Source organism: Coloeus monedula (assembly GCF_965178545.1).
Source record: "Coloeus monedula genome assembly, chromosome: 6".
Lineage (NCBI taxonomy): Eukaryota > Metazoa > Chordata > Aves > Passeriformes > Corvidae > Coloeus > Coloeus monedula.
This window is the reverse complement of record NC_138786.1, coordinates 28001518-28018598: the sequence shown is the minus strand read 5'-3', so window position 1 is coordinate 28018598 and position 17081 is coordinate 28001518. Positions and strand designations below refer to the sequence as shown.

The following is a 17081-nucleotide window of genomic DNA, read 5'->3' as shown; positions in this document are numbered from 1 at the left end:
GTTCCTTCCAGTTGAGATGTGGCAGAGGGAGCCATCCCATGTTGTCTATCGCCAGGGGCTTTCCGTGGGAATATGTTCTTTTCTTATACCTTTTGTTATTAATGCTGGTGCTGTTACTGTTCATTTTCTTATCTCATTGCTGTTTCCACAAAATTACTCTTATCTCAACCTGTGATCTTTACCTTTTGTACCTCCAGTTGGAGGGGAAGGAGAAGCAGTGCTGATTTTAGCAGGAGTACTAAATTGGAGAATACCATTCCTAAATTACAAGGAGTAAGAGGACAGATTGGTCTCTAATCAGTCCAGACTGAATACTTGGCTGTCCCTGTCCATCATACACATATAATAAATTAGGCACTTGTTATGGACTGAAATAAAACAGGACCCAAGATTTTAATGAGTGTTTTCTAAAATCAGGCGTGTGTTTTCCTGATAGCATTTTCTGTCCCAAAGGTTAATGCATCCACATTGAAAAGAATTCTGCTGCTGAAGTCTCAGATGTCAGTAAGAACCATTAACGTGCACCCATTGTGAACACTTTCAATGAACATCAGGCCTAAGGAGAGGTTTCTAATGCCCTACCTGGTGTTTTCCACCACATCTCTTCTCAGCTGTTGCAGATATTCTCGGCGTCTGCTGGGGAGATCTAGATCCCTCTGACTTGCATCCAGAGTCTGGGACAGACTCAAATGCTTTTGGGGACTCAGACTTCGGCTTCTTTGGTATCTTTGTAGCCTTTTTACTCTTTCCTTCCTCAGAGTTTCAATAGTTCTCATGTGTCTGTTGGGAAAACATGATTAAAGTGACAAAATGCACCCTGCAAAGTTACATTTTCTGATTTTTTAAAGCACTTAAATATTAGGTAGATTTTTAATGTAAATTTTTTCTAGGAATCTAATACCATCTAATACCCCTTTGTCCACATGCTGAGAGATGATGCAGAAATTCTAAAACTCCACTTCTTTTCTAACAGCAGGAAATGTACAAGAGCGTTGTGATTACTGCTGGTAATGGCTGAGAGGCAAATTGAGGATGGAGACTATTGTAGCTGCTTCAAAACTTTTTGTTGTAAAAGTTTCCCAAACTGACTTCTACAATCACAAGAATCAAGTATCTTGATTTTTAAAAAGTTTATTTTGTATAGTTATGGGGGGTTAAAAATAATTTTTGTCTATTCATACATTGGCATTTATTCACAGAAGCATGAATGAAACATTTCCATAAATAAGATGTCTCAATTATTTTTACATTGCAATAAAGCAATTAAATGTATTCCCACATCACCAGGTACACATGAAAACTCCTGCAGCTGCTAGAAATTTTGAGAGTGGGGTGCCACTATATTTGAATTAAACCAAATTACTTTTCCCTGTTTTCTTGGAGTAACCCCAAAATTTGGTCTTAAATGCCTTGCTTAACAGTTTTTAAAATAAGCCTAATGCTGTATCTCTTCACATATGCTTCACTCAGTGTGACTTAAGTGATTAAGTGCTCATTACTAAATGCTATTTAAGCTGCATGAAGTGTATTCAAAATACTTAAAACAACACCACATTAAGTAATTTACCTTTCATAAAGTTGCTGCTTCACTGGAATTGCCACTGGCTCATCTGCAGTTCCTCTCTGAAGGACCCTCAACAGGGCATCTGTTTCCCCAATGCCATAATTGAGCTTTGCTTCAGTCAGTTCCACTGTGAGGGGATGCTGATGCAGATCCAGGTGAATGCCAGACATGATCTGGGCACGCTCTCTCTGAAGTCTCTTGATCTCTCTGCTCCTGCTGTCACAAGACTGGTAATTCCCTTCCATTTCTGTTGATCGTGTACTTCTAGGCTTCTTTTCTGCCTGACTTCTTAAATCGGTCACACTGCCACTCAGGCCAAGTAACAAAGGAGGAGGGCCGCTCTTAACACCACACCAGTTGCTAAATTTATTGTGTATGGGTAAGTCACGGAGGCTGTAGCTCCGGGGTCTGAATGGCTTTGCAAAAGTAGTATTCTTGCTGAGAGGAATTTCAGTGTCACATTCACTTCCAGTGACAGAATCTGTACTGTCGTCTCGGAAGGAAGTCTGCGCATCGCTCACATCAGAGAGAGGGGGAGGGCAGCTGTTCTCATTCTTCCAGAAGAAATCATGAAATTGTAGAGAAGATGCTTCTACCAGCGGTTCTGAGGAAGTGCCACCATTTGTCTTACTTGAACAAGTGGCACTAATTTTTTGATTAAAAAGTAAGTCAGCATTTGGAGATGGGTAGTTACGAATCAAAGCAGTATCAGAATTCCCAGTGTATTTTTCGTGCCCAATTCCACCTGAGGAACTTCTTCCACCCCTTGTAACATACATACAATGAAGCGAACGTGCCACTGAACCCTGGTCTCTGACATCACCTGTTACAACTTCGCTGTGGCCCGACACCTCCAACATACTGCTGGAGTGATACAGCCGTTCTGCACAAATGGTAGTGTGGGTGTCAACCCTGAGTCTACGCTGTTGTTCCAAGTCTTTTGAACCATTCCGTTCTAAAAGTTCTTTGGCTGCTTTCTTATCTGAGAAACTTCCAGATTTCTTTCTTATGCCCTTCTGTTCTCTAGAGGTGCTTGATTCACTGTCTGTTTCTGTCTGTGAAAAATTGTCCACATGATGTTGCATGCTGGGCTGTGGACCTGCCCTCAGCTTTCTCTGGTTGTGAAGGGGACTTGAAGCAGCACTGGAATATCCAAGAGGTGCCTTAGTAGGGCAGACAGACTTGCTGAAAGCAGTCTGGCTGCTGGGACTAGCACTAAGAGTAAGAATAGGGGAAGAGGCCCTATCGACTAGCAGGGTATTTTTGTACCAAAATTTTCTTTCAGCTGGAGGCTCTGTTTCACTGACACTTCTTTTATCCTGACCATAAGACGTTGGAGATTGAGAGGTGCTATTAGTAGGGCTGCTAACTACAGTGCATGAAGAACCATCTTGCCCTGAACTTGGCAAGGATAATGTGAGAGGTGAAACTCTGGTGCTAGCAAAAGCTACATTCTGCTGTGCATTTAATGATGTTTTTTGAAAATGCAAGATAGGAGTGGAAGTTTTGGGTAAGAGAGGCAGATGCATAAAGGAGTCTTCCAAAATGCTGTCAAGACTGTCATGGAAGTCAGAATTGCCCAGGCTTTTCATCCCAGTTTGTTCTTGTGTTCTTTCTTCAAGATAGGGTATTTCCTCTTTCCTTTTGGGAATCTCTCCTACTGTATCTGCACCAGTTTCTTTGCAATCAATATTTACTGCCTGAGCTGCCCTCAATTCCTTTTCCATTTTTGCCTCCATTTGTTTTTCTTCATGTTTGCTTTGACATTCTTCCAAAATCTCAGTCTGAGTGCCTACATCTGCTGTTGTCTGAGTGCAGCTATCTGATCTAGTAGACTTTAGAGCACCTTCAGTTCCTTTTTGGTTGATTTTGGCACTCTGCTCATTATCTATAATACTCTGTTGGGAAAGGTTTCCCAACAGCTCAGAAGTGTTCTGAAGAAGCTGTGACAGATGCATGGACAGGTTCTGCATGCTTGTCCAAGAAGAAGGTAGATGAAATAAATCTCTGTTTGTTTCCTCCTTTTTTGCAGAAACATCTGTATAGCTTCTCTGATGTCTTCTCTGCCGTTTATACCTTCCCGTAGTCACTGTCTGTGTTCCTTGCTCACATGTAATGCCTGGTGGTTTTTTGGAAGGTTTTTCAGACTCAGAAGGGTATAACAGTACAATTTCATCAACCTGCATTGAAGAGTTACCAGGCTGTGCAGAAGGACTCTCAAATTCAGCAGTGTTGTTTTCTGAGTTCGTTTCCAACGTTTCACTGGATATGTTGCAGTACTGTTTGGCACCGTCACTCGAATATGCTGATTGAAAGTCTGGTCTGACACTGTCCCATTCTTGAAGACCTTCAATGCTACTCAAAGTGCTTGACAAAACTTTTGCTGTAGCATATGAACTTAGATGAGAACGAAAAGGAGAATTTTGAGAATTCAATCCATTGTCTACACTGGAACATCTCATAACTTTACGGTTTTCCATGTTCAGAGGAATTTGATTGCAAGAGACATCACTTGCACTTCCAAAAACATACTGTTTCCAGCCAATCTTGCAGGCTCCATCTTGTTGCCATGGGTGAATGTATGGGTTGATATCACTTGATCTAAAATGCATTGCATCTTTATTATCTTGCAAAAATAAATCAGTTTCTGGTTGGTATCCAGCTTCTTCTCCTTTCCCTTCACTACACTGAGCTACAGAACTACTCTTTGAATGGACATTTGCTTCTGCACACACAGAACTGTGAGCTATGGGCAGTAAGGATGATGGAGATTGACTAGTACAGTCTTTTAAAGACTGGCTACTTTGGCTTCTTGCTGCAAAATTTTGTAAATTTTTGGGATCACAGTTTGCAAGCTTCTTAGTTTGTGCCATTTTTTGCTGAAATCTGGGTTTAGATTTAACTTGTAGAAAGTTCTTTGATTCCTGCTTTGAAAATCTTTCAATTCCATAAAGATGATCTTCAGTTGGTGATGGAGGCTCTACACTCATATTCAAATCTTGCAGTGATTTAGATGCAGAATATAACAAAGGATCTGCCTTAGATGAAGCTCCCAAAGTGCATTCTGTATCAGAGAAAACAGCAATAGCTGGAGCTGATACTCTGTGACTTTGTAAATAAGGTCTCCGTGCACTTTGTTTACAGCCCTTTGTACTCCGTGTGGTAGAATATGATCTTTTGCTCCTGAATTGCACCAATTTGGATTCTTGAGGAGTTAAATCATGGTTTTCTGGCAAAAACTTTATGGACTTTGTTTCATTATTTTTTACAGAAAAATTGAGTCTTTCTGATTTCAGAGTATTATTCCTCTTTACAGTGTTTCTCATTGTTGAACAAGTGTCTGCCTCAGCAGCAGGGCTATCAATGCGTGAACATATATTATTTTTGCAAAGTAAAATCTCTTTTCTGCCATCGGTATTTGTTCTATCTAGTACATGTTCTATCTGTTCACCTGTCGGCACATACTGACAATTATTTTGCAGATCTGCAAGGTTTCTTTCAAAACCCAAGACAGTGTGATACGGTTGCCTGGGATCAGTGCTTCTGTATGTGGGGTATGCTGGACTAAATGAATTGCAGGTGTATTCAGGATCCACTTGAACATCTCTTGGATACAGATTTTTCAACACTGTAACTTCTGAGCCTATTAATTCATTTGGAGAATTTGAGGATACATTCGTTTGCTTTTCATCAGGTTCTCTGCTTAATGTTTTTCTCTGCTCTGTCTTTACTGCAAAATGTTCAGCCTCAATATCTGAATGCAGTTCTTCCTTACTTCTGTTAAGTGTATTTCTCATTAGTCCCTCTTTAACAAGAATTGCCTTTTTAGTATCCCAAAAAGGTAATGGTGGTAGTAAAAGAGAATTATCCTTTGATATTTTCTCTTTGTGCTTTTTGCAATCTTCTTGTGGTAGAACTTTATCCCAGTGATGCTGATTAATTTCTGTATCACTGTCAGTTTTTTTACTATTACTTCCATATGCAGGTTCCCCATCCACAGCAGAATTTTCATATGTAGTACAATCTATGTCTGATACTGGACAATGCCTGTTTTCTTTTGCAAGAGAAAGTAAAATACTTCCTGAAGCACATACTGGCTCATCAAATACCACAGCTTTATCAGACTGAGTGTCTTGTATTTGCAAAACAGCAAATGGAGACTGTTTCAATATATCTGAATGCAAAGTATCATATGTGCTAGTTTCACCATGGCTTATATCTGCAGTTAAAGGAGATTCTGAAAATGCTGTTACGGGTGGGTAATTGACTCGTGCAAATGACTGGGGAAAATCTCCTTCTTTTACAGAGCACACATGTGCAGAATTGCAGGACACTTTCTCAGTCAAACAACTGTCCTGAAGTGAGTCCTCAAGCTGACTAAATATTAGAGATTTTGAGTCCTCGAGTGAAGATGTGTTAAAAGCACTGAAGTTCTTGGAGCTTTGAAATGGCGTATCAGTTGGAGTGTGTTCTGCAGAGTACGATGGAAGAGACTTTGGTTCATTACTGCCAGTCTGTCCTTGGCTCTGGAAAGTGAGCAAACCCGATTCTGGTAAAGTCACACTATTGGTGTTACTGCAGTGTTCTGAGAACTCATGAATTTTATCTTCTTTTATGTCACTGCAATTCTGGAAATAACCTTGAACAATTTTCTCCTTTTGCTCTGTTCCCACCACTTTTTCAGGGAGCTTATTACTCTGAGCATATGTGGCCTCTTCAACTGCAGAATTATTTTCCTTTCCTTCTCCTTTTTGAGAAACACCCGGAAAAGTTACAGATAAACTTAAATCAGTTGATTCACTTTCAAAATATATTGTTTCTTCAGAGAGAACAATATCATTTTTACCTTTGTCTCCACTGCTGACAACCAAACTATCTGCAGATGATGCTGGACAATTCAGGAGATCAGGAAAACATTCAGGAGTGCCCAAGTTCCTATTACAATCTAGAAAGTCTTTACTATAATGCAGATTTTCCCTTGGAGACTTGTTCAGGCCTTCTGAAAGGGCTGGAGCCTTCTCAGAAACAGTGTTGCCTGACTGGTCTACACAGCACTCTTCAGAAGCCTCATGTTCCTGGTTTTCTGTGGGCCCATGCTGATATCCAGCTACACCAGGAAGCTTGGTGTTTTCAGGTTTACTGTTTGCTGTAGGATAGCTTGCGCTTAAAAATGTCTCCTCATCATGCAGGGATGAACCCCCTGAGCGAGGTGCTTTCTGAGTTGTGCTAATATTCTGAAATATTTTTTGTGTAGAGCTTTCTAGTAAAGAGTAGGTTTTCCCCAGCCCTGTATCTTCCGTAATTTCTTTCTCTGAAGAAGACAGCAGGTTTGAATTATCCAACACTAGTGAATCAGGCACAGTGGTATCCTTTACCTCTTGAGCTGTATCTTCTATGGAATTAAGACAGTCTTTTAATAATTTGTTAACCATTAAATCCATATTGTGTTCTTCATAAGAATTATTAATATCCTGAATTATATCTTCAGAAGAATCTAATTTTTCCAAGAAATATGAGCTTCCTTTGGCCCTTTGCTGAAGTACAACAGTTCCAGACTCAAGACCACCTGCACTGTATGGAGTGAAAGAGCTGTTCTCATTGACAGGATGTGCAGATATGCCATAATCAGCTCCATTTCTAAATACAAAGGATTCTTCCTCCTGCCTCTCCTGCGTGGTCCTGGTTTGCAGAAGAGCTACACTCTTGCTTTGTGTTTTATCTGGAAGATGTTTGTCTTCTCCCATTTTGTTGGCTGTAACAGATGTACCAACACTGATCTCACCCTCCATTAATGTTTCATAGTAAGGCAGAACACCTCCAGTTCCAAGACTGCTGTTAGCAGATTTTGTACATCCTTCCAGTGTAGTGAGAGCATCTTGAACAAGATGGGAATCATCACTTCCTCCAAGATATGAAGGGTGATTTACAGTCTGGCATGGGGAGTCTTGAAGTTCTTGTTTTTTTTCTGTACACTTCAGTGTTGCTGGTGGATTTTGTTGCTTGCTGATATCTTCATTATTTCTACAAAAGCTGGTAGAGACCCACTGGCTTTCTCTTAATATTTCATTTAATCTGCTGTCATCATGTGTCATTTGGTAGCTGCCTTTGTTTTCAGGGAATAGTTCATCCAGGTTTTGTAAAAAGATCAGTTCTACCTCCTCTGTGTTTTCTATGAATACCTGCTTTTGTTTGTCTGCTTTGGCCATTTCTACTAGCTTCATTAATTGCACTTTCTCTTCCTCAGCTCTGGAGCCTACTCGATCCAATTCACAAATATCAGGTCTTTTTCCAACAATACCTACATTGAAGTTTTCTGAAGTGCCATGCTCAGGAGATGGCACAGAGCAACTCATATACATATGTCTGTCGAGACTTATAAATTTTTGTTCAGTTCTGTATTGGTCAATACCAGCCCGGTCATCAACTGAATATTCACATGCATCAACTATACTTCCTATCTCTGTAGCAGAGTCCACTGAATTACCACCTTTACTCATTTCAGTAGGGTCATGGTATCTTGAATCATCTTCTAACAGTATATTCTGTTCTAGTTCTGAAGCCATCAGGTATCTTTCAGGGATCTTAAATTGATTTAAAATTTCTTCTTTGTCATCTCTGTCACAATACATTTGATGCAGAGCTGGAGACTGTTCATTAAAAAAACCATTTTCATCTGTGCATATGTCTTCTTGCCCCATAATAACCAGCTCCTCAGTGTTAGTCATGGTAATTTGTTCTTCACTCCCAGTCACTTCACATTTATTAGCCTTGTCTTCCTGGGGCAAACTGTTTGGTACACAATGCTCAATTGAATCGTTAGAATTTATTTGTACTTCATTTTCAAATTTTGCTGAAATATTTCCTTGCCTCCTTGGGATTAGTACTGTTTCAGCTACATTCTCTGTTGTTCTGTTCATCTGTAAAAGCCCCTTGCAAGTATCAAGGAAGCCCAAAGTATTCTGAATAATATCTGTTGTGGGGGAACACACAGCTGAAGGAGTGGTTTTGGGAGCAACAGAAAGCTCTGGTGAACAAATACCTATTTCTATTTTCTCACTTTTTTCTTTTTGGCAAAAGCTGTTTGTTTCAAGTTGGCTGCCAGACTGCACAAGTGCTTTTGATTCCTGAGTATGTTCTGCCCTTGTGCCAGCTTCCTGCAGTTCATCTTTGTCCATCTCTTCATGTGTCAGGCACAGATTTGTATTAAACTCACTGCGAACTTCACAAGCTGCAATATCAGTATGTTTCTTTGGATTCTGAGATAGACCAATGTCTTTAAAATCCCTTCCACTCCTGTCTTCAGTTACACTTTGGACTTGGGCTACTGGACTGTCAGGTAAACTTTCAGGGTGTCTGGATTTAATTTCCAATGCACTTTTTTCTAAGTTGCTTGCATTATTGATTGATTTTATTATTTCTTCATCCCTGGCTGTTCCTGTATTCTGATAAGGAGCCATGGCTTCTTCTGTATCTATGTTTCTGAAAATTTTCGATTCTTTATTTATATATGAACTCCCCTCTTGAGAAATGGCAGCTGATGCATTTGTGTTGCATTCAAATACCCTTCCCAGCTCTGAATTTGCATCATGTTCAACATGAAAGATATCCTCTGGGCAGTCGCTTTCAAAAAATGTCTCTTTTCTAGATTCAAGTAAAGATTTGTTCTGTGTTTCTATTTCCAAGAGAACAGAGGCATCAAATTCTGCAGAAATGTCAGTTGTCTTGTGTGTAGTGTTTTCCTGCCCTGTTGATTTTGAAGAGCATCTTGTGCAAAGGCAGCCAGAACATACATCAGAACAACTTTCTGTGACACTGACTTCCACAGTAAGATTAGATGAAGCATCGCAATCTCCTTTCACTATTGTGACATGTTCCAGTAGTTTCTCATAATTTTCGGTCTCACATGCACTTTGAAAAAGATTAGCTTTTGTTGAAACTTTGTAAAATATGCTTGAATTAGATTCTGGGAGAAAATAATTTGTATTCTCACCAATAGCAGCAGGAAAGGATTCGGTGTTTTTCCCATTTGCATTCAGTAGGAAGTAACTTACTTCATTTACCACTAGGTTTTCATATTTGGATGACAATTCTTTCTGAACTACAGACTGAGAATTCAAGACATTGTGTTCTTTACTTTCACTGCTTTCTTCTCTTATATTATCAGTGCATAATGTAGAATTTTTTGAAATTTGCTGGGATAAGCAACTTGCCTGATTGTCTGCTAGAGCACATTCAGGGGAATAATCCTTTGAACCAGGTTTGTGTTTGAATTCATAATGATTTAGTGAAGGCAAGTCTTCATCCTTTGATACATATTCTTCATGATCTCTGAATGAAGGCACCTCTGGCACAATGTCTGCCAAGCTATCTGTGCTTATTTCCATACAGATTCTCTCTTTTTGAGACATCTCCATTGGTGCTGCAGACTGGTCATAGCTTGCCCTGGCAGCAGCTAAAGGGTGACATACATATGTTGTCTTCTGTGAGGAAAAATCTGTCTCTGCTGTTACTTCTTCTGCAGGAATTTGTTCATGATCTGTTTCTTGCATTGTTTCCAGATTACTCTCCCCAGACCTCGGGAGTTCTTCTGTATCAGCTGATTCTGCTCCTTGTCCAGCCAATGCCTGAAGATTGTAACTGCTCACTAGAGAGCAGTTCTTGTTTGTTAAGTCACTGAGAAAGAAACCTTCATCACAACATGTTGGTATTTTTCGTACTGGGAAAAGCTGCCCACAGTTTCCAAACTGGATGTGTTTTACTGCAGATGTCTGTGTTGAGGTCATATTATGAGCAAGTCCTATAGAACACTCAGCAGCAGGTGCACTGACAGATGCACTTCCACTGCCTGAATCTGTCACGCTTGATTTTGTCATCAAGTTATTATAGTCATTGTCAAGCTCATCTTTTGAAAAAGTTTGGAAGAAGTCATCTTCTAAATCTCCATCTACACAGCCATTCCTCTGCTCCACAATTTGCACAGGCAACACAGAGATGAAAGATGTTCTTATCAGAGTGTGATCTTTTGGCAGCTCTGGATGTGTTGCGGGGAGAGAGTTCTCCTCTTTCTTAGATACCAGGGACAAGCAGTCTGCAGTGGAGGTGCTTTCCGAACAGCTGAATGTTTGTGCACATTCAGTAGCAGACCTGTAAGTAGATAATTCATCCAGTTGTTCTTGTTCAGGATGGTGTGACTTTGAATGTTCATAATAATCATGCTCTGCTGAAGTGGGAACAAAAGAGGAACTTGGTCCTACTGAGCTAAAAAATGAGGACATTACATTCTGAGATTCCAAGGAAGAATTTTCATTAGAGTTTGTCCATCCCTTAAAAATCTTATTTAATGATCCGCTCTCAGAAGCCCCTCTTTCAGTTGTTGTTTCAGGTAAAGGTACTTCCAGTGTGTCAGAGGAGAAAACTGAGTTTATTTCGTTTACATGATGTGGACTGTGAGTAATACTGTGAATTTGCTTAGAGCCAGAAACAAAAGAAACCTCAGCAGCTGACTGCTTTAGATCATCTTTCTTCAGCCAAATTCCTGGTTTGCTCAAAGAGCACAGATGAGCATCTTGAAATTCCAAATTTTCATAGGAAGAAGATGCTGTCATTCTTGGGCTGCTGATGTCAACCTTTGAGTCACAGGAAGACCAGGCATCATTAGTAAGCAAAGGATTTCCACCTGTATAATACAGTCTTCTTTCAAGAGACTTTTCTTGTTCTACAAAGGAGACTTTTGTTGTCTTCAGCAACTGCTTGTGAGCATTACTGGAAGCAGTCTGTGGCTTGGTGTTCAAATAAAAGGAACTGCTCAACTTCAGATCATAATTTGTCTCTTCTGTATCTCTGTCACAGGTCTTGGATTCATGGTCTTCCTCAATCTGTATAGCTGGTAATTTAGGAGTTTGTAACTTCCAGAAAATCTCTGCTGGCACTTCATCAGATGAATCAGATTTGGATTCTTCTACCAGATCTTCTGCTGGCATCTCTTCTCCATCAGCTAAGCTATCCAGAGAAAAGCTTCTTTCAGCCTTTCCCAGTCTCCTACGAGATGCATATGATGTCACCAAAGATGAAATATGGTTCTCAGTTCTGCTTTTGTAAAGCTTAGCTGGCTCATGATGGGTGTTTAACTTGTGAAATTGGCTTGTATTTTGCCTTTTGGCTTTATTTTCCTTTTCTACCAGAGAGTCTTGTGACATTTGACTGTCATCACTCTCAGAATCTTCTGGGTTGGCAAGGCATTTACTTCTGTCAAAATCTTCTTGTTTCAGTTTCTCCGGGAAAGCTTTTGCATAAGCACAGGAGAGAGAATCTACAGAATAGGAACTGTCGGTATCAGAAATCTCATTTTCATCATCCTCTTGCCAATTCCCCAGCATATCTGTGGCTGTCTTGGACACTCCAGCACTTAGCATCTCAGCACTGTGCCACCTTTTTTCAACATAAGAGAGTGGTGTCTGTGAGTTCATCTTAGTAAGGTTTCCTACTGATGTTGCTGCCATCAGAAATTCTTTCTGTTCCACTGATGACTTCTCATGACTTGGCAAGGTTGAGTTTGCTTCTCTCCTCCAGTTCTTGACTGTTTGGTTTAGATGCACTGATGGTGGGTTTCCATACACTGTTTTCTTCGTTTGGTTAGGAAAGTTTTCTGGAGAAGACCTGTGGCCTTTTCCACTGATATCCATTCTAATCATTTTATTGGATACCTGAGCTCTATTTTGTGCTACATTGCTACCCACAGGCTGACTTAAATCTCCTAGCACCTTTGATTTTGTCATTCTTCTCCCTGTAATAAAGGTTTTGGGCTCATCTTTCTCCTTAAAAAGATCAGGAGAGGAGCCTTTAGAGGTCTGGTTTTGAGATCCAGCTTGCCCTGGGCTGTCATCCCACTTTTCAATTTTTTTATAATTTTTATTGATATAAGCCATGATAGCTGAATCATTAGAGTCTTTCTCTGCTCCTTTTTTATTTTCAATTGAAGATGGGTTTTGTTTTTCAGTTAGCTGCCTCTGGACTGAAAAGGCGATCCCCTTTTCATCATTAAGGTCATCACTCCCAGAAATGTCTTTACCACTTCTGTAAAGGTATTCTACAGGTGACAACCTCCCTGTTGTACTACCTTTACAGTATTGATCAATATTTGGTGAGGTAGATAACTTTGAGACAGACTCCCTCTTCGAAAAAGAGCTGTGGAAATAAAGAAGAAATAAAGTCCAATCCTTGCTTGAATAATGCACTTAACATTTCCACCACAGTAATGCCTTGCCATTAAGAATAACAATTTATGAAGCAACAATCTTAATGCCTTTCAAAATCCAAATCTAGCAGGGCATAAAAAAAATAAAATTCTGTCATTAACTATACAATCCCCTTGCTATCTGGAAAGTTGCTCTGCACACAAAGAAATAGCTCAGTGCTATGAGGTATAGCTTCATACTGAATCTCTGTAGGCTCAAGTAGCTGCAAATGTTAATTAAAAATAGAAGATATTTCTAAGTCACAGAAATCCACTTAGCAGAGTTTAGCTATTTCCTGCTGTGGAAATAGCTAAGGACCATGCTGTGACAGACACTGTAGCACCCCAACTTTTAGCATTGCATAGAGATGTTTATTTAACTTGAGAAAGGCTGGCCAGTGTAAAAGTCCAATTCATAATCGCACCAAAGATACCAATATTCTGAAGAAGAGTTTGAGGATAATCAAGATAAAATTATGCAGAAATTAGTATTTACCAACAGTCTGAACAAGGCAACAACAAAAGTTAAGCCACTTCTAGAAAGCCTTCTTGAATAGGTAAAAAGTGCAGAAAGGCTTGAGAGAGAAATGTAAAAAAGTGAGAAAGACCACATCAAACAGACAAGTAGGGAAGGTACTGTTCAAATCCAAAGGAAAAAGGCCAACAGCTCCAGCTCGATGTACAATATAGTAGGTCTGCTGATATTGCAGGTTTGGGGATGTTTTTCAATACATTGAAAGGCATTCAGGATTATAGGTGGCCACTGAAAATACCTTGAATTTACATTACTTTTGAAAGTGCAGAGGATTTGATAGATGTTAACTTACCTGGGTACCTGGGGCAGGTACGGGTTACAGAACAAATGCCTTTGCTGCAAGGAACTCAAACCTGATGATTTCTGTCTCTTTTGCAAGTGGTGATCCAAAGAGGACTGCACAGCAATATTGTCATTTAGGACTTGGGATTGTTTCAGACACTCTTCGCTGAGCCAGCAGTTAGCTTCCAGCTGCTCTAGGTTTTGCTTGGCTTCCAATAGCTTCTGCTTCTTGACTATCCTTTCCAGCTGGAACTTGACCTTTTTCCGTCTTATGTTTCTTTCAGCCTTTTTTAAGGAGTACCTTTGCAAGAGCTCCAGCTGCACCAGTCTCTTCTTGTTCTGCTGTAGCAGAGAAAGGCAGGTTTCCAGCCCAGTGGTACTCTGCACCTCAGCCTCTGCACACAGCGGAGGCTCTGTCTGCGCTGCAAACTCCCTTTGCTGTTGCTGAAGAGCAGCCAGACGTTTGTTCTCATTTATAAGCCACTGCTGGTCTGTAAACAAAACCATGATTGAAAGAATGTAAATATCATAGGAAAAACATTATTTGTTACTATCTTGTTTCTTAATTTAATCGGCCTTTAGAGGTCATTTGAGAACAGAATTTCTATGCATGAAGAGTAGAGACTTGACTAACCATTTAAAGAAAAATATATCATTTCTCTACTTCATTGATAACTAAAAGCCTCTTCATTGGCTTAAGGACTCAGGCAGCAACTGCAGGATAAAAGCAGGGGCTTGGCCAATACAGCTAAGGAGAGTGGTACATAAGACCTTGTTTGTAAGAAAAAAGCAGAACAGACATCAATTTCTCAAAGATTACACTCAAATATCACCTCCATTTTGTTAAAATACAGTGGAAGAATGAAAAGACCTGAGTTCAATTCTCTACAGGGTATATATTCACAATAGAGAAGTATGACTTTATTAATTTTTTTCTGTGAAATATGCTACTACTTCTGCTTTAATTATTTTGAAGTCATATGTTAAAACTTTGTATGGGAATGAATGTATGTGCACTGGGAGCAGAGTTAACAAGGGATGAAGTTAATAAGAGGATGAAGTTGCACAGAGCTAAACAGAGCTCAGCATTTGCTTCTGTGTTAATGCAGCAAATGGAATTTCACACACACTAGTGAGCCTTTGGCTAATAGATTCCTACATTTTAATGAAAAAATAAGCACTAGTGCAATCTTGAAATGTTACTGATTTCTCATTACTGCATTTGAGTGTTTTACAACCATTGCAAACCAAACATTTCTTTGTGCCTTTTGCTCCTATCCTTTCACCTTTAACTTGGCTAAACCAAAAAAAAACCCACCTATGAAGTATTTTTTCTCACTTACCTTGGCATGCTGGAAATGGAAAATAAGGGAGGCCAGAGTCCTACTAATGGACTTTGTTTAGCACAGGAAATGGCAATTTTTGTGCTCAGTGTTGGTGGCAAGTTCAGTAAGCCTGGAGGCTGGACCTCCCTATGCCCCACTGTGGATGGGCAGCTGACAGCCACCAGTCCTGCGGATGGGAATGCAGCCTTCCAAGTGAGTTACAGACCCAGCTACAAGGATGTCATCATATAGGTACCTGCCAGAGACTTCTGATAGCCTCTATAAATGCATCAGATGAAAACTTCCCAAGCAAAACAATCCCCGTGTGGCACCTGGCTGAGGCAGAGCAACAACCACAAATTTGCTATCTTTTACAACTATGGTTGCCCCAACAAGCACTTGCCAAAACAGCCTGATGGGAACACACATACCTTAGCATGTAATCATAAAATTACAGAATCATTAAATGGGTTGGGAGGGACCTTAAAGATCATCTAGTTAAATGTGCATGAAATAAAACAAATACTGCCATGGGATGAATGCAGGTGAAGCCAACACAACCTTTAGCCATTATGACAAACAATTCAAAAGCACAAGATCATATCACCAGTCAATGCATATTTTTCACAGAATTACCACTCTACTCCACAAAAAGAATTAGTTCCTCTGCTTTTGGTAATGACCCCTATAGTTCATAAATGCCAAATTTGCTTACAAACCAAGTGATTAACCTAATTTGATAACAAAATGTGTTACCTCTGCTTACACACTTAGTCTTCTCTAAATATTCAGAACCTGATCTTTGCAGTCAGTGAGGATGCAGTAGAGAACAGAATTAGGCTGATTTATTTTTAACCCTGGATGCAAGACTACTTTTATTTCATGCAGGGGATGGATGTGGTTAGAAGTTTTTCAGAGCACACCAGCTTCAATCTGAGCTACGATGAACTGTAACAAAAGAAGGGATTATTGAGATCACTATGACCAGGTTGTATCTGATGCCTCGAACATGTTCTCTTAATGAAGCAGATTTTTATGCTGCTATAAAAATATACATATTCAGCTCTCAAAGCAAACAAACAAAAAAAATCCATTGTTGAACAAGCAATGTAAAAATCTCAGGCCAGGTTCCTTCACAGGTGGAGCATTTCTCAAAGAACCAAAGTTTTCCAAAGCACTGCTGTCTTAGTAGCAGCATTTTGTTTTGGCTGGGCTTACTTTCCATGTACAGTCCTTTACTAAATAAGCAATGTGTCATTGCTTATTCAGGGATGTAGGAATTAAGAGGTATTTAAGTTTCATGTGATGAATGAGGGCTACCTGCACAGCTAAGCCGCAAGAGAGGAATTTGGGGCTCTGGAAGTTTCCCTAACGCAAGAAATCATTAGTGCAGAGACACTGTAGGCATCACTTACTTGATGACTACTGATCTTGTTAAATATACTTCATTAGTGATCCCCACCACAATGAGTCTCCTGTCCTGCTTATGTTGGCAGCTCTACACAGAGCACATGCACAGAAGTAGGAATTCTAGCTCTATGGTTACTCTATGGATGAAAGGGAAGCATTTTTGACATTATGTTAGTTAATTTTCCTTAATAACATTTTTAGTTTTCACGCACAAAGCTTTTTTTCCAACTTTATTTCAAGACATTTTCTCTTTTGCATGTTTTTAGCCAGCAGAATATTTGGCAGATCAGAGTTTCACTGCAAGAGAGCTGCAAGCTTAAGATGCTAATTAATCTCTGCTCACAAACTTGTCTCTGTCAGGAGCTCAGCCACTGAGGGCACAAAAAAGGTGAAAAACTTTGGTGGGTTGCCAAGTAAAGAATTGTATTTGGCTGGCAAAAACTACCTTCCTGGCTAAGTATTAAAATGCCCTAGAGTATATTACCGTATCCCACAGCCGTAGGGAGGAGGAGAGATAATACAGCAGGCAGGAATTGTGCAGCAAGATTGATTTATTTAATTATTTTACGAACTCTTTTAATTGGACAAGGATCAGCCACCCCTTGGGGGTGATTGGCTAAAATCCTAAAATATCCATTGTCAAAATATTTTTCTACTGTAGTATAAACAAGGCTTCTCAAGGTTGCAGGCATTTCATTGTTTACAGAACTCTGCTACTATCTCTGTGAGAGA

At 39.8% G+C, this 17081-nt stretch overlaps 1 protein-coding gene across 1 annotated transcript in view; it reads right to left on the bottom strand.

Annotated features, from left to right (window-relative positions):
• The window catches only part of STARD9 (StAR related lipid transfer domain containing 9), a gene marked incomplete at its 5' end in the record, with an annotated part of 99635 nt that overhangs the window by 6602 nt on the left and 75952 nt on the right, over positions 1–17081 (bottom strand). The window contains 3 exons of the mRNA XM_082282933.1: positions 583–780; positions 1568–12748; positions 13625–14105. Of these exons, the coding sequence (XP_082139059.1) occupies positions 583–780; positions 1568–12748; positions 13625–14105 (11860 nt within the window). The remainder of the gene's footprint in view (positions 1–582; positions 781–1567; positions 12749–13624; positions 14106–17081) is intronic.